General features: G+C 59.4%; 4 protein-coding genes across 5 annotated transcripts; all 4 read left to right on the top strand.

Moving 5' to 3' along the window:
- Window positions 1–663: 663 nt before the first annotated feature.
- On the top strand, window positions 664–2,988 carry AZU1 (azurocidin 1). The gene is made up of 5 exons (XM_069491873.1): window positions 664–721; window positions 1,009–1,165; window positions 1,371–1,512; window positions 2,107–2,340; window positions 2,827–2,988. The coding sequence occupies exons 1-5, from the start codon at window positions 664–666 to the stop codon at window positions 2,986–2,988; spliced, it is 753 nt and encodes a 250-aa protein (XP_069347974.1).
- Window positions 2,989–8,893: 5,905 nt separating this feature from the next.
- Window positions 8,894–11,832, top strand: PRTN3 (proteinase 3). The gene is made up of 5 exons (XM_069491860.1): window positions 8,894–8,927; window positions 9,582–9,747; window positions 9,940–10,081; window positions 10,945–11,175; window positions 11,626–11,832. Exons 2-5 carry the CDS (start codon window positions 9,644–9,646, stop codon window positions 11,830–11,832), a joined length of 684 nt encoding a protein of 227 aa, XP_069347961.1. The 5' UTR covers window positions 8,894–8,927; window positions 9,582–9,643.
- A 3,403-nt stretch (window positions 11,833–15,235) lies between these two features.
- ELANE (elastase, neutrophil expressed) lies at window positions 15,236–17,323 on the top strand. The gene is made up of 5 exons (XM_069456722.1): window positions 15,236–15,308; window positions 15,739–15,895; window positions 16,020–16,161; window positions 16,759–16,992; window positions 17,123–17,323. Exons 1-5 carry the CDS (start codon window positions 15,236–15,238, stop codon window positions 17,321–17,323), a joined length of 807 nt encoding a protein of 268 aa, XP_069312823.1.
- Window positions 17,324–19,486: 2,163 nt separating this feature from the next.
- Window positions 19,487–21,701, top strand: CFD (complement factor D). 2 transcript variants are annotated; one of them, XM_069456702.1, is made up of 5 exons: window positions 19,487–19,546; window positions 20,056–20,212; window positions 20,299–20,443; window positions 20,664–20,921; window positions 21,474–21,701. In XM_069456702.1, the coding sequence occupies exons 1-5, from the start codon at window positions 19,492–19,494 to the stop codon at window positions 21,633–21,635; spliced, it is 777 nt and encodes a 258-aa protein (XP_069312803.1). In that variant the 5' UTR covers window positions 19,487–19,491; the 3' UTR covers window positions 21,636–21,701. The 2 variants fall into 2 exon arrangements, with proteins under 2 accessions (XP_069312803.1, XP_069312812.1); XM_069456711.1 differs by having other exon boundaries at window positions 19,487–19,561.
- The last annotated feature ends 370 nt before the right edge of the window (window positions 21,702–22,071 follow it).

The following is a 22,071-nucleotide window of genomic DNA, read 5'->3' as shown; positions in this document are numbered from 1 at the left end:
AGAACAGGCAGATCCACAGAGATGGGAGGTGGATTCGTGGGTGCCAGGGGCTGGGGCACTGGAGGTGATAGTTAAACGGTAGGAGGTTCTTTTGAGGCTGATGAAAATGTCCTAAAACTGACTGTGGCGATGGTCGCACAACTCCGCGAGGACCCTAAACACCGCTGGACTGTACAGCTTGAGTGAGTGGCTCGTGTGGTGTGTGAATCACGTCTCAATCAAACAGTTGAAAGGTAAAAATAGTAACAATAACATGCAGGCACAGGCGGGCAGGTCTCAGCCCTGGGCCTGCCGACTCCGGCTCTCTGAGCCCCGTGGGCACCAGGCCCAGTGGGCAGCAGTGGCTGAGGTTGGGGAAACTGAGGCCGGAGTTGGCAAGAGAGCAGCACTCACAATTTGAGAACACTGGCTGGGTGTCCATGGTGGGCTTGCCGGGCCTGGCATGGACTGACACCCATCACCCTCCCTGACACCTGGAGGGGAAACTGAGGGTCACAGCAGGCCGTTAGGGGGCCCAGGGGGCCCCTGGGAGCAGTTGGTGGCAGAGGCCTTGGGCAACTTCCTGTGTTCCTGCCGGGCGGGGCTGGGCCTGGGCAGGCCAGGGCTCTGCCAAGCGCCCGGGTATAAGGGCGGCCGCTGCCCCAGCCACCGAGCTGTCCCACCATGCCCCCTCTCAGATTCCTGGCCCTGCTGGCTGGCCTGCTGGCGTCCTCGAGGGCTGGTGAGCACCCATCTGTGCCAGGTGTCCCACGCTGGGAGCAGGGGCCTGGGTGGGAGGGACTGGCCGGCACAGCTCCTGTACCCCAGGACTCAAGGCACAGAGACAGAAAGCGACCTGGCCTGGGGCGGGGGGCCACCTATCCTCTTACGTATGGAGCAGGAGGGAGGAGGAGGATGGTGTGTCCCCCTGTGGCCCCATTGGGTGGATGAGGGGGCTGAAACTGGAGCTTCCAACACCTGTGGGGGCTCTCGGGGGTCTTCAGAGCTGCCTCCCCCACCTCTGCCCAGGCTCGACACCCCTCGTGGGCATCGTGGGCGGCCGGAAGGCTAGGCCTCTCGAGTTCCCATTCCTGGCCTCGCTTCAGAACCAGGGGAGGCACTTCTGCGGGGGCGCCCTGATCCACACCCGCTTCGTGTTGACTGCGGCCAGCTGCTTCCGCAGCCTGTGAGGGGGTCGGGGGTCGGGGGCTCCGGGATAGGGAGGGTGCCCTGAGGGTCCCGGCTCCTCTTCTGCAAAAGGAGGGGAGGTGGGCGAGGAGAGAGGCCTGGTGATCACGACCCCCACTTTGGCACCAGGCCTGGAACCACCGTCCCCTGCTCCCCGGCTGCCCCCAGCCTGGTGTCCCTGCTCTGCCCCCTGCTGCCCTCAGGAACCCTGGTGTGGCCACGGTGGTGCTGGGAGCCTACGACCTGAGGCGGCGGGAGCGATCGCGGCAGACCTTTTCCATTAGGAGCATCAGCGAGAACAGATACGACCCCCAGGAGAACCTGAACGACCTGCTGCTGTTGCAGGTCCGCGGAGGTGGGGCAGGGGAGCTTTGGAGGTTTGAGAACTGCAGTGAAGGACACAGAGGCACCACAGTCCACTCTCTAGCTCCCTGCAGTGGACGCTGAAGTTGTTTCCAAATGTGTTTGTGCATCCCTCTCTCACAAAAGTTTTTCCATCTGAGGTGGTGAAAATGACCAGACCAAGTTACCCTTCCCACCTCCAGCAGAATTAAAAACTGCCCATTTCCCCACATCTTCACTGACACTGGGTATTATGATTGAAATTTTTTTTTGCCAGTTGTGACGGTGGAATTGGTATCTGGTGGTTTTATTTGCACTTCCTGTGCACGTCCTTTCACCATAGGATCTTGTTATATCCTCTTAACACTGGCAAGATGAGAAATTATTTATTACTCTTTTTCTATGGGGGAGGAATGAGAGGCCCAGAGAGATAAAGTGACTTTGCCAGGGTCCCACAGCAGGTTCCTGCTCCAGCCAGGATTTGAATCCAAACCACTTACACACCAAAATTCACATTGCTGACTCTCCTCCTCCCAGCATGGGCCCATGAGGCTCCAGTCCTGTTCCATCCACCCCTGACTCAGTTTCCTTCCCCAGCTGGAACGTGAGGCCAACCTCACCAGCAACGTGGCACTGCTGCCGCTGCCCCCGCAGAACGCCGTGGTGGTGGCTGGCACCAGCTGCCAGGTGGCCGGCTGGGGGAACCGCCAGAATGGGGGGCGCCTCTCCCGCTTCCCAAGAGTTGTGAACGTGACGGTGACCCCCGAGGACCGCTGCCGCCCCAACAACCTGTGCACTGGTGTGCTCACCCGCCGGGGCGGCATCTGCCAGGTACCGTCCAGGGCGGCCTGCTGTGCGTGGGCTTCTCATGGTGGGAGGAGGGGTGTTGAGAGGTAATGAGCTCCCCGTGGCAGGAAAAAGCAAGTGCAGGCCAAGGGAGACACAGCGGGTGTGGGGCTCAGGACTGAACATTTTAACAGCATGAGGAACAGTCTTTATTAGACACCTCTTGTATGCCAAGTCCTGTGCTGGGAGAAGCAGGACCTGCACTTCTGGAGTTCTCACACCGCGGGGTGGAGGAGGGACCTCCTGACCCAGCCTGAGGGTGCCAGGAAGTTCCTGGAGGGAGCTGGCCCAAAATTCCATTAGGAGTTACCCAGGCACAGGGTGGTGAGGAAGGCATGTGCAAAAGGCCTGGGGTTGGAACAGGGTTTGTGGGTTCCAGGAGTAGCAAGGAGGCTCAGTGGTCCTGGGGTGGGAGGAAGCAGGGACACTGGGCTCCCTGGGGATCCCCTGACACGCCTGCCGTCCGGGCAGGGTGATGGGGGCACCCCCCTTGTCTGCAACGGCCTGGGGCATGGCGTGGCCTCCTTCTCTCCGAATCCCTGCGGCAAGGGCCCCGACTTCTTCACCCGCGTGGCGCTCTTCCGAGAGTGGATCGATAGTGTTCTCAACAGCCCTGCTCAGGGGCTGGCCTGAGCCTGGCCTGACTGCCACACTATGCCATGTATGTTCTGTGCCCACGTCCGTGGCCCTTTCTGTGTTCCCCATGCCTCCGGGTGGGTCCAGGATGCTAATAAAGAAGCTGTTCTCACCTTGGCTCCTGAGTTCCGCGTCCCTAGGGTGGGTGGGGCAGGGGCAGGTGGCAGGGGATGCCCTGTGGGCTCCACGGCGAAGCTGATGGCTTCTTGTGGGCATTAGGAGCACCGGACCCAGAGGGGTCCTTGCTCAGATGCTGGCTGAATCCCCCCAGCCCTGAGAAGCAGGGACTGTCATTGTCTCTCCTCGACAGAGGCCGAGGCTTAGAAAGAAAGGTTGTGTGACTCACCTGAGGTCACACAGCTCATGTGGGCTTTGGACCCAAATCTGTGAGATTCCAGGCTCCCTTAGCCACCTTTGATTTTGGTGGAGAATCCATTGTGCAGCCCTGGGGGCAAAGCCAGAGAACATACGAGAAACCAGGAAAAAATATTTGGCACGTGGATCTCATTGGCTAATGTGCCTAATATATAAAGAGCTAAAATGTGAATATCAAATAATAAATATAATTGTATATATAAACCATATATAAATAGACAATAATTTAATATATTATTTAGATTTAATAGATTATTTAATATATCACATATGATTTTATTAGACTAAAATGTTTTTATTAACGTAAAAGTTTTAAATATTATATAGAATATATAACATAAAAGAACTGTAATACATAAGGAGCCCCTAAAAATCAATAAGAAAAAATAGGCCAGGCAAGGTGTCTCATGCCTGTAATCCTAGCACGCTGGGAGGCCGAGGTGGGAGGATCCCTTGAGGCCAGGAGTTTGAGACCAGCCTGAGCAAGAGCGAGACCCTGTCTCTAGTAAAAATAGAAAGAAATTATCTGGAGAACTAAAAATATGTAGAAAAAATTAGTCCCAGCTACTTGGGAGGCTGAGGCAGGAAGATTGCTTGAGCTTGGGAGTTCGAGCCTGCAATGAGCTGTGATCGCACCACTGCCCTCCAGCGTGGGCAACAGGGTGAGACCCTGTGTCTAAGAAAGCAATAAAATAAAATAAAATGAAAATAAATACAAATATAATATTAAGGAAGCACAACAATACACCTGTTTGTGCTGGAGGGAGCCCGGGATTCCATCATTTTGCTGCAAAGCAGTGCAAACATTAATGTGGGCGGGTGTTCGTGTTACTGATCTGGAACAGCGGCGGGGGTGAGGCGGGGGGGGGGTCCGCATCCTCGTGATCGTGGAACAGGCCAGGCATCGCCCGGTTTCTGAGGCGTAAACTGCTCGAATGTGACTGCCCAGCTCTGTCCTTCCCCCAGCGGCTGCAAGGGGAGCTGGCGGCTTTTCTCGCCATCACACAGGTGCGGGAAGGGGCTCAGCCTGGACTGGGTTCAGCTCACCCAGCTCCTAACTGGCCAGCGAGGTTAAGATGACCTGCCACCTACCCATCTCCTGGATGGGGAGACTGAGTCACTACTTTCGTAATTACCACCCATTTGCTGGGCTCTCATTCTGCCCTGACAGTGCTGGGCTGTGGATCCTGTTTTTTTTATTTTTGCAGTTTAAAAATAATTTATTGAGATGAAATTGACACAACATAAAATTACTCCTTTAAACTGTACAGTTCAATGGTTTTTGGTTTATTCACAGTGTTGTGCAACCATCCCCTCTTCCTAATCCCAGAACATCCCATCACCCCAAAAGGAAACCCCGTCCCCATTGACAGTCACTCCCCATCTCTCCCCAGCCCCTGGTGACCACAAATCCACGTCCTGTCTCTGTGGATCTGCCTGTTCTGGACATTTCATATAAATGGAGTCTCACACTGTGTGTCCTCCTGTGTCTGGCTTCTCTCACTGAGCACGACGTCCTCAAGGTCTGTTTCGTGGCTGAGTGATGTTCCAGTGTGCGGATGGACCACGTTGGGTTTATCCATTTACCTGTTGGTGGACACTTGAGTTTTTCCACTTTTTGGCTGTTGTGAATCTCTGCTGTGAACATTCGTGTACAGGTTTTCGTGTGAACACCTGTTTTCAATTCTTTTGGGTCTACACCCAGGAGTGGAATTTCAGGGTCATAATGGGTCCTGTTCTACAGGAGGGGAAACTGAGGCCTAGAGAGGAAGGTCAGTGGCTCAGGGTCCTGGAGCTCAGAGAGGTCAAGCCACTGCCTGTTCCTTGTTCAGATGGGGAAATTGAGGCCCAAGGCCAGACTGTGGTGCAAGGCTTGTAGTTCCCTCAGCTCATTCAGGAGGACCCCCCACTGGGGTGCAGTCTTAGGCGCCCCCAGCAGGGGATCCCAGGCCCAGGGACCCACTGGCGCCTGGCTGCCTGGCTGCCGCATGAGCGTGGGCAGGCCCTGCCCTCCCCGGGCATTGGACTCTGGGGACTAGGATGGGCCCCACGACAGTCACCCCCCACTTGCGTTCCCCTGCTGGTCCCACCAGCCACCCACATCCTCCGGCGTCCTCCTACCGGAGCGGGGGTGCTCACCACCCGTTGCATTCGCTGGTCTCTTGTGAGGCTTTAAGTTTTTGGAATTCCCGGCACAGAGTGTGAAATAGCTGGGTGGGCTTGCAAGTCACAGGGGGCGCCGGGGGAGGTGCGGGTGGATGAGCCTGGGGGCCACGTCGTCTGGAGGCCTTCGGTCAGCACGAAAACAAGCCCCCTGCAAGGGCCAAGCAGTCCTGGGCAGAACAGACGTCTTCCCGTCTCTCAAGGAAAGAGAGGAAGAAAAGAGACTGAGAGACAGAGACAGAGACAGAGAGAGACAGAGACAGAGAGACAGAGAGAGAGAGAGAGACAGAGAGACAGAGACAGAGAGAGACAGAGACAGAGAGAGAAAGAGAGACAGAGAGACATAGAGACAGAGAGAGACAGAGACAGAGAGAGAGAGATAGAGACAGAGAGAGGGACAGAGACACCGCAGGCCTGAGCCCTCCTGCCCTCCCTGCCCAGGTTTCCCCTCCATCTCCCTGGGGCCCGGGCCACCCCACCAGTGACCCCCAGCCCCATGACCGTTGCCGGTTGCGACACCCACAGTTGGTGCAGGAAGGGGCTGAGGCTGCAGCTGCCGGCCCAACCCCCAGAGGGTTCTTCAGACCCTCCCTTTACAGCCCCCAAACCAATCCCTCCCCGCAGGGGGCCCCCCCCCAGGCACCCAGCCGGGAGCGGGGAGGGGCAGCCAGCAGCCCACCCAGCGAGGAAACAGACCCTGACAGAAAAAACATGCAAAGAAGGAGACCGTGGCCTCGGAGCAGCTCCTCCGGGCATCTGCCTGATCTAGCAGTCGGTGTGCGGGTGTTTCCTTCCTCCTTCCTTCCTCCCTCCCTCTCTCCTTCCCTCCCTCCCTTCCTCTCTCCTTCCCTTCCCTTCCTTCCTTCCTTCGTTTCTCTAACAGCTTCACTGTAATATACCTCATATACCATACAATTCACCTGTTTAATAATTCAGTGGCATTTATTTATTTTTAGAGACAGGGTCTCACTCTGTCACCCAGGCTGGAGTGCAGTGGCGTCATCACAGCTCATGCAGCCTCCAACTCCTGGGCTCAAGCGATCCTCCTGCCTCAGCCTCCCGAGTAGCTGGGACTACAGGTGTACACCACCACGCCCAGCTAATTTTTCTATTTTTTGTATAGATGGGGTCTCACTATGTTGCCCAGGCTGGTCTTTAACTCCTGGGCTCAAGCAATCCTCCCGCCTCAGCCTTGCAAAGTGGCATTCGATACATTAACAGAGTTGTGCAACCATCACCACTATCCAATTCCAGAACATTCCATCATCCCAAAAGGATGCTCTGTCCCCATCAGCAGTCACTCTCCATCCCCTCCCCAGCCCCTGGGGACCATGAATCCATGTCCCATCTCTGTGGATCTGCCTGTTCTGGACATTTCATATAAATGGAGTCACACACTGTGTGTCCCTCTGTGTCTGGCTTCTCTCACTGAGCACGACGTCCTCAAGGTCCATCCACGCTGTGGCCTGTGTCAGAGCCGCGTCCCTTTTCGTGGCTGAGTGATGTTCCACGTGTGGATGGACCACGCTGTGTGTATCCGCTTACGTGTCGATGGACGTGGGGTTAACCGCTCGCGTTTGTGTGGGGTGGCTTAACCCCTGTGAGGTGGGGCTGTTCTCACCATCCCTATGTGACAGGTGGGGAAACTGAGGCTCAGAGAGGTGGAGCTTCCAGCCTAGAATCGCAAAGCACAGCAAGATTCAGGCCCAGGCTGTGGCACTGGAGCCCTGGCGTGCAGCTGCCCACGTCCCCTGCAGGGGCAGCCTAGAAGTGAGGCGGCTCCGAGTGCTCAGCTGTCGTGGGAGAAGGGGTGCCCGTTGTGACAATAACACCAGCGACAGTGATAGCAATACCTGGAGGGCTGGGCTCGCCCCCACGGAGCACCTGGCACATCCCCAAAATCTAATCCCTGGAACCTCCCCTTGTTGCCACGAGGGAGGCCCTAGCACCATCATCACCTGCCTTTACAGGTGGGGAAACCGAGCCCAGGAGGCCAAGCATCTGGTCCCAGCTCAAGCTGACCGACTGGAGACGTGGCCGAGACGTTTCTGTTGAAATTTGAATAAACAGTTGATGGCCGGGCATGGTGGCTCACGCCTGTGATCCCAACACTCTGGGAGGCCGAGGTGGGAGGATCCCTTGAGCCCAGGAGTTCGAGACTGGACAAAGGGCGGCCGGTGAGATTCAAAGGGCCTGTGCATGAAGCAACCACTGTGAACCGTTTGCTCCCCGGCTTCAATCACGGCCCCTCGGTTGTGTAAGACGACGACATTTGGGGAAGCCGGGGACTCCAATCCGGGAACGCTTTGGACCATTGTTAGCACGGAAAAGTCTCAGAATGAAATGTTAGAAAATTTTTTTGGGGTCCTGGAATTCGGTGAGCTCTTCCCCCCACTCTGTTTCTGTAGGTTTGAGCTTTTCATGATGACAAGTCAGTTATGAATAAATGAATATCTCCTCTGGGCGCAGGCTTGTCCCCCAGGCACTGAGGACACTGGGGCCAGGCTGTCCTCTGGGGAGGGGCCATCGTGGCTGCTGCAGGTTCTGAGCAGTGTCCCTGCCCCCACCCACCCCACGCCAGGAGCTCCCTCGGTGTGACAACCACAAGTGTCCCCAGACATGGCCCAGTGTCCCCTGGGGTTGCAGGGTCATCCCTGTAGTGAGAACACTGCCTTGTAGAAAAATATGAATCTTTAAGGCAAAAGCTGGGGGGAAAGGTGTTTCTCTGGGGCCCCAGGTGGGGAACTGTGGCCACACATGTGGCTCTGGCCCCCCACCTTCTCCCCGTTCCCCTGCCCTGTCCCCAGCCAAGTCGGCGTCCTGGTCCTAGTGGTTTCCAGCTCAGCCTGTCCTGATGGGGATGTTCGATGCTTCCTTTTGTCCGTCCGCAACGTGGGTCACCCTGTCAGCTGTTCTCTTCCGCTTCTTAGCAGCCCGTCCCAGGGCTCTGGCTGCGCATTGGCCGTCCTGGGAGGCCTGGTTTGCGGATGAGGATTCGGAGGCACAGGCGGCACGTCCCACTTTGTGGGGCCACAGGGACTTCATGGGTGCAGGCATCTCCTTGGGGGCGGCAGGGTGGGCATGTGTCTTTCTAGGGCCGAGGCCATGCCGCCCACTTGTCCTGGGAACCCTGGCCTGGCTTAAGCTGCAGCCAGCTTCCCCTGCCCGCTGAGCCCAAAGCCCCTGCATGTTCCCCAGAGTCCAGATGTGACCCCTGAACTCCCTGTGGCCCCCCAAGGTCGAAGGAGGAAGTGGGGCACCGGCCCAGCCATGGGGCAACCCCAACCGCCTCCCTGCGTCGGGGCTATATAAGAGGCGAGGGCGGCATAGGGCCTGGACCCAGACCATGGCCCGCGGCCCTGCCCTCGTCTCTGTCCTGCTGACTTTGCTGCTGGGCGGTGAGTGGGGCCAGTGTCCACCTGCCCACCCCAGTGAGTCCAGCTGATCCTGGGGGAATGTCCACCCATGAGGTCCAGTCCAACGCTCTCCTGGCACAACTGGGGAGACTGAGGCAGGACTGGGGCAGGATGGCATGCCTCGAGGGGAGAAGATGAGAGAAGAGGGAGGCCTGGGTGGTTGGACTCAGTTTCTCGTCTGTAAAATGGGCAAACCCAGCCCTTCCCTCCCAGGGGCACAAAGGGGATTAACTATAGCAAGCACTCAGAGGGGATGCTCCCATGTGTGCATGAGTGAGCGTGTCGGGGTGGCAGGCTGGAGTTTGAGACCAGCCTGGGCAACATAGCCAGACCCCATCTCTTCCAAAAAAAAAAAAATTAGCCTGGGGTGTGGTGGCACCTGTAGTCCCAGCTACTTGGGAGGCTGAGGCAGGAGGATTGCTTGAGCCAAGGAATTGGAGGCTGCAGTGAGCTATGATGACGCCACTGCACTCCAGCCTGGGTGACAGAGAGAGACCCTGTCTGGAAAAAAAAAAAAAAAAAAAAAAAAGCCTCTTCCCTGGCCATCAGGGGACTCCCGTTGGCCAGACGGATTCGGGGCTCAGAGAGGACTCCAGGCCCTGGGCTGCCTGGGCCCTGACCCTGCCACCCCCGCAGGTGCAGCCCGGGCCAGTGAGATCGTTGGCGGTCGGGAGGCGCAGCCCCACTCGCGGCCCTACATGGCGTCCCTGCAGGTACGGGGCACCCAGGGCAGCCACTTCTGCGGCGGCACCTTGATCCACCCGAGCTTCGTGCTGACCGCCGCGCACTGCCTGGAGGACATGTGAGCGCGCGTGCGCAGAGGGCGGGATGGTCTCGCCGCCCCTCCCTCCAAACCGGACCTGGGGGAATGCGGGACAGGGTTGTGGGGGGACCAGGGGGGTGTCCCCTAGGGTGCAGTCGCCAAGGGAGGGCCTGTGGTGGGGCTGGGGCGACAGGGGACACCCACCAAGAAAGAAGCACTCCGACCCCGCAGCCCGGCCCACTTGGTGAACGTGGTGCTCGGAGCGCACAACGTGCAGACACTTGAGTCCACACAGCAGCAGCTCGGGGTCGCTCAGGTGTTCCGGAACAACTACGACTCGGAGAACCACCTCAACGACATTCTCCTCATCCGGGTGGGTGCTGGGGGCCCCGCGGGCGGAGGGGCAGGGCCAGCCCAGATCCTGGTACCCCCTCCCCACCTCTTCATTCCTTCGGCAAACATGTATCGAGCACCTACTGTATACACAGCCTGGTCCCTGTTTTGTTGGAGACAGGGTCCCACTCTGTTACCCAGGCTGGAGTGCAGTGGCGGCGTCATCACAGCTCACTGTAGCCTCCAACTCCTGGGCTCAAGTGACCCTCCCGCCTCAGCCTCGGGAGTAGCTGGAACTACAGGGGTGTGCCACCACACTCTGCTAGTTTTTCTTATTTTTTTGTAAAGATGGGGTCTTGCTATGTTGTCCAGGTTGGTCTCAAATTCCTGGTTCCAGATGATCTTCCCACCTCAGCCTCGGGAGGTGCTGAGGGCGAGATGGCTCTGTGCCCCTGCTGTGCCCTGCCCCGGCCCCTGTGCAGGGTCCTGCAGATGCCCTCACCTCCTCCAGCCTCCCCTCCCCCTCCCTCAAATGACCACCTCCCTCCTTGGTTCACTGTTCTCAGCCATCCCGCTGACTTGCACTCGGCCGTCTTATTTATGGGGTCTTCCCAGCCCCTTCCCTCCCTAAAAGACCAGCTCCCCCAGGCGCAGAGGATTTTGTCTGTGCTGTTCACTGCTGGGCCCCTGGGCATTAGAACAGGACTGGGCATACAGTTGGTGCTTGATAAGTGCTTTGTACATGAATGAATGCAATAGTGACACATGTGTCAAGGGGCGTCCAGGCAGAGGGAAGGCCACCTTGAGGGCCAGTGGAGCCATTTTGAAGCAGTGGGCGGTGTGGTAGGAGGGGCAGTCAGGCAAGGGGACAGAGGGTCTCACGCCCGTCGTGCTCCGCCGCAGCTTGACCACCCGGCCAACCTCAGCACTGATGTCACCACGGCCCAGTTGCCCCAGCAGGGCCAGGAGCTGGCCCATGGCACCCAGTGCCTGGCCATGGGCTGGGGCCGCCTGGGCACCAGCGCCCCAACGCCCAGCGCCCTGCAGGAGCTCAATGTCACAGTGGTCACCTTCCTGTGCCGGCCAGAAAACCTGTGCACACTTGTCCCCCGACGCAGCGCTGGCATCTGCTTCGTGCGTACTCCCCACCTCCGCAGGCGCTGCCCTGGGACTGGGGGCCCTTGGGGACTGTCCCATTCTGGGGAGGGTGGGCTGGGGCTTGAACCCCGCCTCCTGGCTGTGCAGCAGGACCCTGTGCCTCCGTCTCCCTGCCAGGAAGGTGGACACGCCCATCATGAGGGTGCAGCGGGTGTGGGTGCCCACGTTGCACTTGGCTGCCTTTGTGGGTCTGGGGGCTCCCTGCCACCAGGTCCCACTCAGACCTCGGAAGGTGCAGGTGCCCTGTCTGCCCTCGTTCTGGGGTCCAGGCACCAGTAGGAGGCCCTACGGTGGCCTCAGCCCCTCCCCCATTCACATGTCTTAAAGAAAATTCCAGACCAGAAGCATTTACTTGTGGATAGTTTGGGGCCACCCCCAGCCCCCTGTGGCCGGCCTGGGTGGCTGACCCCTGCCCCCACCTCCCAGGGAGACTCCGGTGGCCCCTTGATCTGCAACGACACCCTCCAGGGCGTGGACTCCTTCGTGATCGGGGGATGTGCCAGCCGCCGATTTCCCGACTTCTTTGCGCGTGTGGCGCTCTACGTGGACTGGATCCACTCCGTGCTGCGTGGCACAGGGGGCGAGGGCAGTCCCGGAGCCGCCCCCTGCCACAGACCCCGTCCTGGGCACTGAGCCCAGGCCACAGGCCCTGAAGGAGGAACTTCAGGCAGAGTCAGATCTTCACACCTTGCCCCAGGGAGACGCCAATAAAAGTTGAAACTCCCCCTGCTCGGCTCCTGTCCTTCCCAGGTGGGGAGGGGCGGGGAGAGCTGCCCAGTGGCCCCTCATGTCTGAGTCCTGCAGCCCCAAACTCTGGGTGGGGGTGGGTCTCCCTACTGGGTGCCCACAGATGTGCTTCTACCCAGCTCTACCAGTGTGGCCCCTGGGCAAGTTGCGACTCATCTCTGTGCCTCAGTTTCCTCATCTGGAAAATGCAGTCAGCCCAGACATTCCCTAGCACTGTTGCAGGGCTCCACCCTGACCCTCGCGGCTCCAGCTCTGTCTCTCCCCGCTGGGGGGCTCCTTGAAGACCAGGCTGTTGTAACACCGGGTGGGCAGGACAGGGCTGGGGAAGCACCTGGGGCCTGTGGGGCTCCTGGTCCAGCCGGGGGAGGTGGGAGGGCTGCCGCTCGGGGCTTCCTGGAGGAGGTGGTGATTCCTGAGCTGAATACCAGTGTGAATCAGGGCTGCCAGGCCACAGCGACTGCAACGGCCTGAGTCAGAGTGAGCTTGGGGTGTGAGGAACAGCAGGACAGGCAGCAAGGGTGGGTGGATCAAGGGGGTGGGGAGGAAAGGCGGTGGAGGGGGGGACACCAGAGCATGCAGGGCCACTGGGGCCACCTCAATGAGATGAGCTTGGACTCTGTTTCTGAGGGGAAGGGTAGGCAGTGGAGAAGTCCCCCCTGGTGGCAGCCTGAGAAATGAACTGAGGTGGGCCCAGAGGAGAGGTCTGAGGAAAGAGGCAGGGGTCACAGGCCAGCGGTGGAGAAGTGGGAGTGACCACAAGAACGAGGCGCCAACTTGTTCCAGGATTCACCAGGAGTTGGAAGGCAGCTCCTTTCTTATTGATTTACTCTGCCGCCACCTGGTGGTAGCGTACCAATGCGAGCAGGCAAAACACACAGGCCTGTCCCCCTTTCAATTCTTTCAAACCTCAACTGACCCCCTGCCCCAGCAGAGGCGTCTTACTTACAGCAGCAGTGAAAGGAACAGACCTGTGCAGAGGTGTGGCTGAATCTTGGGAAATGTATGCCTCTCGGTGTCTGGAGATGCCAGGCATGCCATAGCGGTTTCTACAAAAGACCCAGAGGGACCCTTTGGTGCCCGGCATGGGGGGGTAAATAAGGTTTGGTGGGGGGGATGTTGGAGCGAGCCCATTGACTGGAACAGGAAGACCCACAGCAAATCCAGTTTTCTATGGGCAGGAGCCCATGAACGTGTAAAAGGTCATTCGGAGCAAAGCTCTGGAGAGTCAAGTTTATTTTCTTACTGTGACGTAACTTAGATCAAGTAGAGCACACACCTCTTAATTATAAGCTCAGTGACTCTATTTTTTAAATTGACACATGAGGAACAGTGTGACATTTCAGTACATGTCTACAATGTACAAGGATCAAGTCAGGGTAATTAGAATATCCATCACCCCAAACATTTATCATTCCTGATATTGGAAACTCAATGACTGTTTATATATGGATAGCCCCCCACTCCGATCTTAGAACTTCCCCAGCCTCGCAGAAGCCCCTGTACACCCCTCACAGCCTATGCCACCCTTGTGGCTAACAAATCCTACCTTTCTGGAGATATTAGTTAGTGGTGCACAAACCCTCAAAGACAGCACTATCTTATCCAAGAACTTTACAAACGTTAACTCATTTAATCTTTGAGACAATTCCAGGAGATGGAGCCTATTATTCTATCTTCCGTTTTATGGAGAAGGAAACGGAGTCACAGAGAGGTTCATTTAGGGACCTGAAGTTACACAGTGGTCAAGTGGCCGCACCAGAACCAGGATATGAACCCAGAGTCCACACAGTATGTGTGAACAGAGCATGCAGGTGGTGCTCAATAAGTGCAGCTGCAGTTAAGTCTAGTCTCCCTGCCGGGGGTCAAACCCCCATAAAAACATGATCTCCTCCACTCTCCCCCTCCCCCTGGACTCGAAACAGGGTTGTGTATACAGCAGGTACTAACTAAGTACTCTATGGTGATTTTAAGGCAGGAGGGTGGGGACCCCGCCAGAAAGGGAAGGCAGCAAGACCAGTTAGTGTGTGTCAGACCAAGCTAGGGATGAAGGGCAGACACAGATTGAGTGTCTGCCGGGTGCCAGGCTCTGAGAGAGAAGGGCCATTGTCCCCGCTGTAGAGAGATGGGGGTTCGCCTGTCTGCGGCCACACATCGGGACCCCCAAGGACAATCTGTACTCCAGCCCTGACCCAGGCTCCAGGTGCCCCCGCATGCTCCTGCCCCACTGTTCCAGGAGCCTGGTCCGTTGGGTCCCTCCCTCTCCCCTCCTCCTGGGGCCTGGAAGACGTTGCTTCTTGCGACAGCCTCAGCCAGGCAGTTGCAGCTCCAGTGTCCTGGGGGACTCAGGAAGGGGAACCAAGGAGCAGGGCTGTGGAGGTGGGGGTCTGGGCCCCAGGAACCCCATCCCCATCGTCTGGGCTCCAGGTCTCCACCAGTCCCCCAGGTAGAGGCTCTCGGGCTTGGGTGGAGATGCAGGGTCCGCCTCCAGGCCTGGGCAGGGGCCCCTTCTCCAGCACCCTTCCAGGGCCACCAGCCAGGACACTGCCTCAGGCGGGCAGGGGAGGCCAGCGGCGTCTTTCTCAGGACCTCAGCTGGCATCTGGAGACTGACTGTGGCCCTGGGTGGGAGTGAGTTCCTCATTGTGAGCAGCAACCAACGGGAGATGGGCAGCAAGGCTGGAGCCAGAGTCAGCTGCAAATCCCAGGGACCTGGGTTAAAATCACAGCTCATGGGGGAGCCCCTTGAGGTGCCTCTGTTTCCTCATCCCGAACGGGGAGCCGGCAGTCCTCTGGCATGGCACCCCTCTGCCGTGTCAGGGCAGTGCTGGGTGCAACGTGAACTCTCGACACAGTTGTGTGTTGCCATTATCGTAGTGCCCTGGGTAAACTGAGGCATGTAGGGCCTGGGGGGACCTGGTCAAGGTCCCTTAGGTCTAGATTTGCCAGGTGTAGAAAAGTATGGGCTGCCCAGTTAAATCTGCGTGTTAGAGAAACAATGACTAGTTTCATATGTGAGTTTATCCCATGCAATATTTGGGACATATGCTAAAACTATGTTGTTTCTCTGACGTTCACATTTAATTGTGTGTCCTGACTCGTGTCTGTTGGCCCCGCTGGAGCCACCCCCATCCTCATGCACAGCCCTCCCCCATCTCAGCACCCCCTTGTGCCCTGGGGAGGAAGTGGGGGCGCCGGCTGGCCGTGGGGCAACTGCAACGGCCTCCCTGCACCGTGCTATAAGAGAGGCCGGGTGGGCACGGCGGGGCAGAGACCCTGGAGCCCGGCCCACCATGACCCTCAGACGCTGCCGACCCTCCAGCCTTGCCATGGTCACCTCTGTCCTGCTGGCCTTGCTGCTGGGTGGTGAGTGGGGCCACGTGTCCCTTCTCCCGCTTGTCCATCTGTCCCCGAGTGTCTATTCCCACCTCCCCATTGTGTGCTCCACCAGGGCTGCCCCCTCATCCTATGGGGAGGCTACAGCTGGGCGAAGGAGACCAGAAGAGGAGACTGAGGTTCCAAGTGAGGAAGCCACCACCAGGAGCTCAGAGCCAGGGTTTATAAACCTGGGGACACGGGGCATCCTGTGGGGGCTCAGCAGCCTGGTTCAAGCCCAGATACGACTGTGCCCTGGTGGGGGAACCATGTACAGGCCCCTTCACTTCTCTTTGCCTCAGTTTCCTCATCTGGGCAACAGGCAGGGGCATGAACAGCCCTGGCCCCCGCATGCACTCCCGGTGGGGATTCAGGGGACTTCCCTGCAGGCACTCAGCACCGGCCCCCTGCGTGTCCCCAGGCCCCGCGCTGGCCTCCGAGATCGTCGGGGGACGGCCAGCCAGGCCCCACTCGCGGCCGTTCATGGTGTCCCTGCAGCGGCGCGGAGGCCACTTCTGCGGTGCCACCCTGATAGCGCCCAACTTTGTCATGTCTGCTGCGCACTGCGTGAACGGCATGTGAGTGGCGGCGCGTGCGCATGTCCTTGGTTTCCGCGACAGTGAGGTGCAGGGGGGGGGGAGGCTCCTCCTGGGCCCCGGGCCCCCAGGGCCGCCGGGTCACCTCCTCCCTCCTGGCCCCTAGGAACTTCCAGTTGGTGCAGGTGGTGTTGGGCGCGCACGACCTGCGGCGCCGGGAGCCCTCCTGGCAGACGTTCAGCGTCCGGAGGGTCTTTGAAAACGGCTTCGACCCTGTAAACTTGCGCAATGACATCGTGATCCTCCAGGTGCCAGCGGGCGGGCAGGGCAGGGATGCAGTGCAGGTGCAGGTGTAAGATGGGGACAAGCCCCCAGAGGGCTGCGGAGAGACCGAGTGAGGCAGCCACGGAAGCTGGGAGCAATTGTCAATCAACAAACCCATGGCTGGTATTATTTGTGGCCCTTGGGTCAGGGCCCTGTGGCCCAGGACAGGGACAGCCCCGGTTTCTGGGGAGTGGCAGGAGACTCGAGGGAAAAACTGCTCCCGTCCCACCCGCTCCACTTGCCAAGTCACGGGTCTCCTCTGGAAAGGTTTATAAGGAGAGTCTAATCATCACTCGTGTTGCCGTAGTGTGTCCCATTAAGCACCTGCTGTTTATTGCACTCAAGCCACATCCAGGGACAGCCTCCAGCAATGCCCTGAGGCACCACAGCTGCTCCCACTTTACCAGTGGGGAAACTGAGGCTCAGGGCGTAGGCGGAGCAGCCTACAGGGGGGGTTTTTTGCTCCCAAAGATCCCAGAACCATGGTGGAGGCTGAGATGGGGAAACTGAGGCTCAGCGGTGGGAGGGCCGCCACCCACCGCCCCACGTGACACTCTAGTGCTCTGGCCCACTTGCCACAGCTCAACGGGTCAGCCACCATCAACGCCAACGTGCAGGTGGCCAGGCTGCCGGCCCAGGACCGTGGCGTGGGCAACGGGACGCAGTGCCTGGCCATGGGCTGGGGCCGGGTGGGCACGAACGGGCCACTGCCCAGCATCCTGCAGGAGCTCAACGTGACAGTGGTGACCGCCCGCTGCAACAACCGCGCCAACGTGTGCACGCTCGTGAGGCGCCGGCAGGCCGGCATCTGCTTTGTACGTACCCTGAGCTCCCACGAGCTCCCCACCTCGCCCCTGCACCCAGGAAGAACTTCCCAACCCTGAGGGGCGGTGGGTGGGCAGGAGGCCTTGCAGTCCCGCCTCCCAACCCTGTCTGCCTCTGCAGGGAGACTCCGGCGGCCCCCTGGTCTGCAACGGGTTGGTGCAGGGGATCGATTCCTACATCCGGGGAGGCTGCGGCTCTGGGTTCTACCCCGACGCCTTTGCCCCAGTGGCACAGTTCGCAAACTGGATCAACTCCATCATCCGCCGCTCCGGGGACCACCCCCTTCTCCACCCCAGGGACCCTGCTAGCAGGACCCACTAAGAAGGGTTGCCTTGGTTGCCCCACTTCAGCTGCCCACGGCTGCATTTTCCAGTGCCTGGCACAATAAAAATGTTTTGTAGGATGTGTCTGGTGTTCATTGTCTATGCAATCGAGTGTTGAAAACGGTCAGCAGAATGTCTTCAGCATCTCTCAAGTACGCTGCCACCAGGTGGCAGCAAGTCGGGTCATTGGGGCAAGAAGTGTATCCCTTCTCCACATTCTACAAGAGGATGCCAGAGGCCACGTCTGGTTTCCGTCCTATAAAACCCACTTGCAGGAAGGGGCAAGCAAGCGTCCCACCCTCTCTCTCTTCAGCCCTCGGGGCAGGTCTCATCAGTGTCCCCATTTTGTAGATGGGGACCCAGAGGTGCAGAGAGGTGTAAAGCCATGGCCAAGAGCCGGGTTTGGGGTTTCCCAGGCCTGGGGTCGAGCCCCGGCTCTGGGACTCTGGGTAGTCTGTTGTCTCTCCGAGCCTGTTTTCTTATGGGGAGGACGAGATGCCATTAGGGCAGGTGACATAGACGAGCCCTTCTTCCACCTCCCCAGCCTATTTCCTCTGGGGCCACAGTGGAGACGGGGACAGACGCGGCCCAGGCTCGCAGTCAGCAGCCAAAGAAATGTCCCCTCAATGCCCACAAGTTCAGACAAGATTTCCCTCTCTGCTCCCTGGCCCCAAAACCTGTCCCGCTGGAGCTCGCCAACCCGGGTCCCCCCCAGGGGCCTTTGCCTATGCTGTTCCCTGTGTCTGGCCTGCCTTTCCTGCAGACTTAGCCCCTTCCTCACATCTCCCCGCAAGTGCCAGCCGTTCAGAGGTGACCCTCCGCCCCAGGCTGCCTCTTCCACTTAGTAACACGGCCCCAGGGCTTTCCACGTCAACGCGGCATCTGGGGAAGTTCAGGGTTATTTATCGGACCGTCCCATCTTGCTGGGCTCTTGGGTCGTTTCCACGTTTTGTTGCAATTTCGAACATTCTTAGTTAAATGATCTGGCCTCCAAAACCTAACGGGCTTTTGTTCAGAGTTTCTGGTTTTAATAAGGAAACATGAGGATCTTATAAATCGCATTTGTTATGCTATTTTCTGTTCTCTGTAGGTATGAAACAGTCCACAGTGAAGAGAAAAGAAGCAGGAGGTGGTCACTGTGCACTGTCCCTACTGGGGACGTCCGAGGTCCTCCGCACATGGCACTCCATCCTTTTGGTCCCAGCACCTCCATCCCACGAGTTCACGAGATGTGGACCCACCATCCTCACCTCACGGAGGGCCACGTGACCCAGGTTCTGAGTCAGAACCTGCTCACAGTGATTCGTTTGGGAGGGAGCATGTGATCCATGGCAGCCAATCAGTGGCAACCCCGAAACTTTGACTGGAGTGATGGGAATTTTAGGAGGGGCCCCCTCAGCCACCAGGGTGAGTCTGGGGTCCCTGGGGCCACAACAGGGGAGCCTGGGGAGGACAGAAGCCATCAAGGAGGAAAAGAGAAACCAGAGGCAGACACCTGATAGTGTCCAGGCGCCTGGATCAAGCCACACCTGAAGGCAGTGTCCTGAACTTTCCATATACTTTTCATCACTGATGGCTCCACCCAGTTTGACTTCATTTTTCTGTCACTTGTATCCAACTGTCTTTCCAGCTGCCCCTACACATCTTTCCAACATTCTGCTTGTTGGGGTGTCAGGCCCCAGAGGCTGCAGGGACAGATAAGCGTGTTAGGTAACCTTCCACCCACCCCCACGGGACCTTCTCTCCTAGTTGGAGGAGGAAGAATAGAAAGAAGGCGTAGAAAGATGAGGAAGCGGTTGTTTACATACTGTGGCCTCCAGCTGCTATTGTGAAACTTCAGGCTGGGAGGACATTCTGGGCGGGGGAAAGAGACTGGGATGGGGGTTGGGGAGGTCCAACCCGAGGGGCTGCCCCCCAGCAGGGTTAGCATGGGACCAGACCCCCAGAGGCAGAAGGGACCCCCGTGGCCTGTCTATCGGTGCAAGTCTGGCAGGAGATAACCTGCCCCCGGGGAGGGTGGAAGTTGGGCCATAGTTCCCCTTTGCCCAGCTGGGCCACTGCCCACCCGGCAGATAGGGCCCGTGGGAGCCACCCGCCCCCTCCACTCTCATAAAAGCACCCCTGGGCCCCCGCCTGGGTCAGTGTCAAGGCCACGGCGGCTTCAGGATGCACAGCTCAGCACTCCTGGAGACTCTGGTCCTGCTAGGGGCAGCCCTGTGTGGTGAGTGGGCCTGGGGCTAGGGTAGCGGCCTTTAGGGGTCAGCCAGGAGCGTCCTCCAGCCCCCCAGCTGGGCAGACAGCAGGGGTGGGGGGTAGAGTCTCCACGAATGGAAAGCTCTCAAAGTCCAGAAATTCTTGAAAATTTGGATCTGAAATCTGAGCTTTCTCCACCGGGAGAATCTGAAATTCTGCAGTCAAAGACAGGGCGGCCACTGTTGGGGCCAACGAGGCTGGCCTGAGTACGTGGTTTGGGCAGCCCCATTTTCCCTGTGTTTAGTTTGAAGTGTTGGGCTCCGAGGTGTAGGGCTGGTATCTGCCCCCAGTGCCCCCTCCCTGTGGGTTCTCTCCCCCGGGGCCGTGGGGAGGCATCTGTTTGGGACTCTGGCCCGGATGCAGACAGACATGGAATGTGGGGTCTGAGAGGGGCTGGGGTGGCCTGGGGCGGGGAGGGGGCCTCGAACGGCCGGCCTGTCCACCCCTCAGTCCTCACGTCCTCCTGTCGCCCTACAGCGGCTCAGCCCCGCGGTCGGATCCTGGGGGGCCGCGAGGCCGAGGCCCACGCACGGCCCTACATGGCCTCGGTGCAGGTGAACGGCCAGCACCGGTGCGGCGGCGTCCTGGTGGCCGAGCAGTGGGTGCTGAGCGCCGCGCACTGCCTGGAGGACACGTGAGTGCCTGCAACACGGAGCACACGGTGTGGGAGGGGGTTGGGGAATCAACTCCCACCTACCGGGGACCCCGCCCTGTCCCCAGGGCCGACGGGAAGGTGCAGGTGCTCCTGGGCGCGCACTCCCTGTCCCAGCCTGAGACCTCCAAGCGCCTGTATGACGTGCGCCGCGCAGTGCCCCACCCGGACAGCCAGCCAGACACCATCGACCACGACCTCCTCCTGCTGCAGGTGGGCAGAGCTCAGCCGCAGTTCCTGCTGCATCGGGGACCCCCACATGTACTCCCCCACCCCGAGTCTAGCCGCAGTCTCTCCTGCTGCACTGGAGAACCTCGTGCCCACCCTGATGCCCACCTCCCCGCAACCCCGACCCACCAAGCCTAGCGGCAGTCTCTCCTGCTTGGCACCCCATGCGCCCCAACTCTGACGTCCGCCTCCGTCCATCTCCCAGCTGTCTGAGAAGGCCAGGCTGGGGCCTGCCGTGCGCCCCCTGCCCTGGCAGCGCGTGGACCGCGACGTGGCACCGGGCACTCTCTGCGACGTGGCCGGCTGGGGCGTGGTCAGTCACGCGGGCCGCCGGCCAGACCGCCTGCAGCACCTGCTCTTGCCGGTGCTCGACCGCGCCACCTGCAACCTGCGCACGTACCATGACGGCACCATCACCGAGCGCATGATGTGCGCGGAGAGCAACCGGCGCGACAGCTGCAAGGTGCGCGGGGGCGGGCCCTGCATGGGGCGGGGCCTGCGGAGAGGGTGGGGCCTGTGGAAGGGGTGGGGCTGATACACAATCCGGGGTTATGTGGGGCAGGGTTGGGAGGAGAGGCGGGTCTTGGGCAGGGGTGAGGCCTGGGGCAGGGTGAGGCTTGTAGGGTGGCCAGGGCACTTGGGACAAGCTCAGGGTAGGAGCTGAGATGAGGGTGGTAGCTGAGATGGGTTGGGGCAGTTAGGAGAGGTAGGATCTGGGCCGCCTGGAGAGGGCAGGGATGAGGAGTGAGGCCTAAGACTGAAGGAGGCCTGGAGTGGGGTGGGGTCGGGGACGAACATGGTGACACTGGGAACAGGTCGGCCCGAGGGGGCGGGCCCAAGAGCTGGGGGCGGGTTTAGAGGGAGGGGCGGGGGCTTGATGAGTGGGGACTGTCGTGATGGGCGTGGACGGGGAAATTAATCAGCGAAGAACCAGATTGGGGCCAGAGGAAAGAGCGGGAATTGCCCACTGGAGCTGGAGCTTGGGCTGGACCCGCCCTCCCGGCCTGTCCCGCAGGGAGACTCCGGGGGCCCGCTGGTGTGCCAGGGCGTGCTCGAGGGCGTGGTCACCTCGGGCTCGCGAGTCTGCGGCAACCGCAGGAAGCCTGGGATCTACACGCGCGTGGCGAGCTACACGGCCTGGATCGACGGTGTCTTGGCCCAGGACGAGGCGGCCTGAGGAGGGGGTCCAGAGTGTCTGCAGTCACCTTGGGGGACCCGAGCAATAAAGTCATTCACTCCTGCATCAAGTCGGTTTTTATTGAGCACGTACTGCATGCAGGACCGCGAGGGAGGTGAACCGGGCTGGGGGGAGGTGAGAAGCCAGGAACAAAAGCGCGGGAACTGGTGACACAGTGCTGGCAGGTGAGCTGCCAGGGCACACCTGGCGAAGGGACCTCGGGGCAAGAAGCTCGGTGGGGGGCGGGGGGGGCGGGCGGAGCGGCCGGTGTCGATTCGAGACTCGGCCACAAGGGGGCGCCCTTACTCTTCCCTGGAAGTCGGGGAAGGGGGCGTGGAGGGGTGTCCCATTTAATGTCCAGCTTTTCCTTTGCTTCCCAAGTGGAACGTGATGGCCCACTGGGCAAAACTCTGCTCTGGGCTAAGATTTAGGTGCA

This window comes from Eulemur rufifrons, chromosome 2, assembly GCF_041146395.1.
Source record: "Eulemur rufifrons isolate Redbay chromosome 2, OSU_ERuf_1, whole genome shotgun sequence".
Taxonomy (NCBI): domain Eukaryota; kingdom Metazoa; phylum Chordata; class Mammalia; order Primates; family Lemuridae; genus Eulemur; species Eulemur rufifrons.
Note: the sequence above shows the minus strand (reverse complement) of the source record. Positions and strands in the feature narration are given on the sequence as shown.

Coding starts and splice junctions, on each gene's coding strand:
- AZU1 (XM_069491873.1), top strand. CDS start 664: ATGCCCCCTCTCAGATTCCTGGCCCTGCTGGCTGGCCTGCTGGCGTCC. Junction 1,166..1,370: donor GCCAGCTGCTTCCGCAGCCT/GTGAGGGGGTCG, acceptor TGCTGCCCTCAG/GAACCCTGGTGTGGCCACGG. Junction 2,341..2,826: donor GCCGGGGCGGCATCTGCCAG/GTACCGTCCAGG, acceptor CCGTCCGGGCAG/GGTGATGGGGGCACCCCCCT.
- PRTN3 (XM_069491860.1), top strand. CDS start 9,644: ATGGCGTCCCTGCAGGTACGGGGCACCCAGGGCAGCCACTTCTGCGGC. Junction 9,748..9,939: donor GCGCACTGCCTGGAGGACAT/GTGAGCGCGCGT, acceptor CCGACCCCGCAG/CCCGGCCCACTTGGTGAACG. Junction 10,082..10,944: donor ACGACATTCTCCTCATCCGG/GTGGGTGCTGGG, acceptor GCTCCGCCGCAG/CTTGACCACCCGGCCAACCT.
- ELANE (XM_069456722.1), top strand. CDS start 15,236: ATGACCCTCAGACGCTGCCGACCCTCCAGCCTTGCCATGGTCACCTCT. Junction 15,896..16,019: donor GCGCACTGCGTGAACGGCAT/GTGAGTGGCGGC, acceptor CCTGGCCCCTAG/GAACTTCCAGTTGGTGCAGG. Junction 16,993..17,122: donor GGCAGGCCGGCATCTGCTTT/GTACGTACCCTG, acceptor CTGCCTCTGCAG/GGAGACTCCGGCGGCCCCCT.
- CFD (XM_069456711.1), top strand. CDS start 19,492: ATGCACAGCTCAGCACTCCTGGAGACTCTGGTCCTGCTAGGGGCAGCC. Junction 19,562..20,055: donor GTGTGGTGAGTGGGCCTGGG/GCTAGGGTAGCG, acceptor GTCGCCCTACAG/CGGCTCAGCCCCGCGGTCGG. Junction 20,213..20,298: donor GCGCACTGCCTGGAGGACAC/GTGAGTGCCTGC, acceptor CCCTGTCCCCAG/GGCCGACGGGAAGGTGCAGG.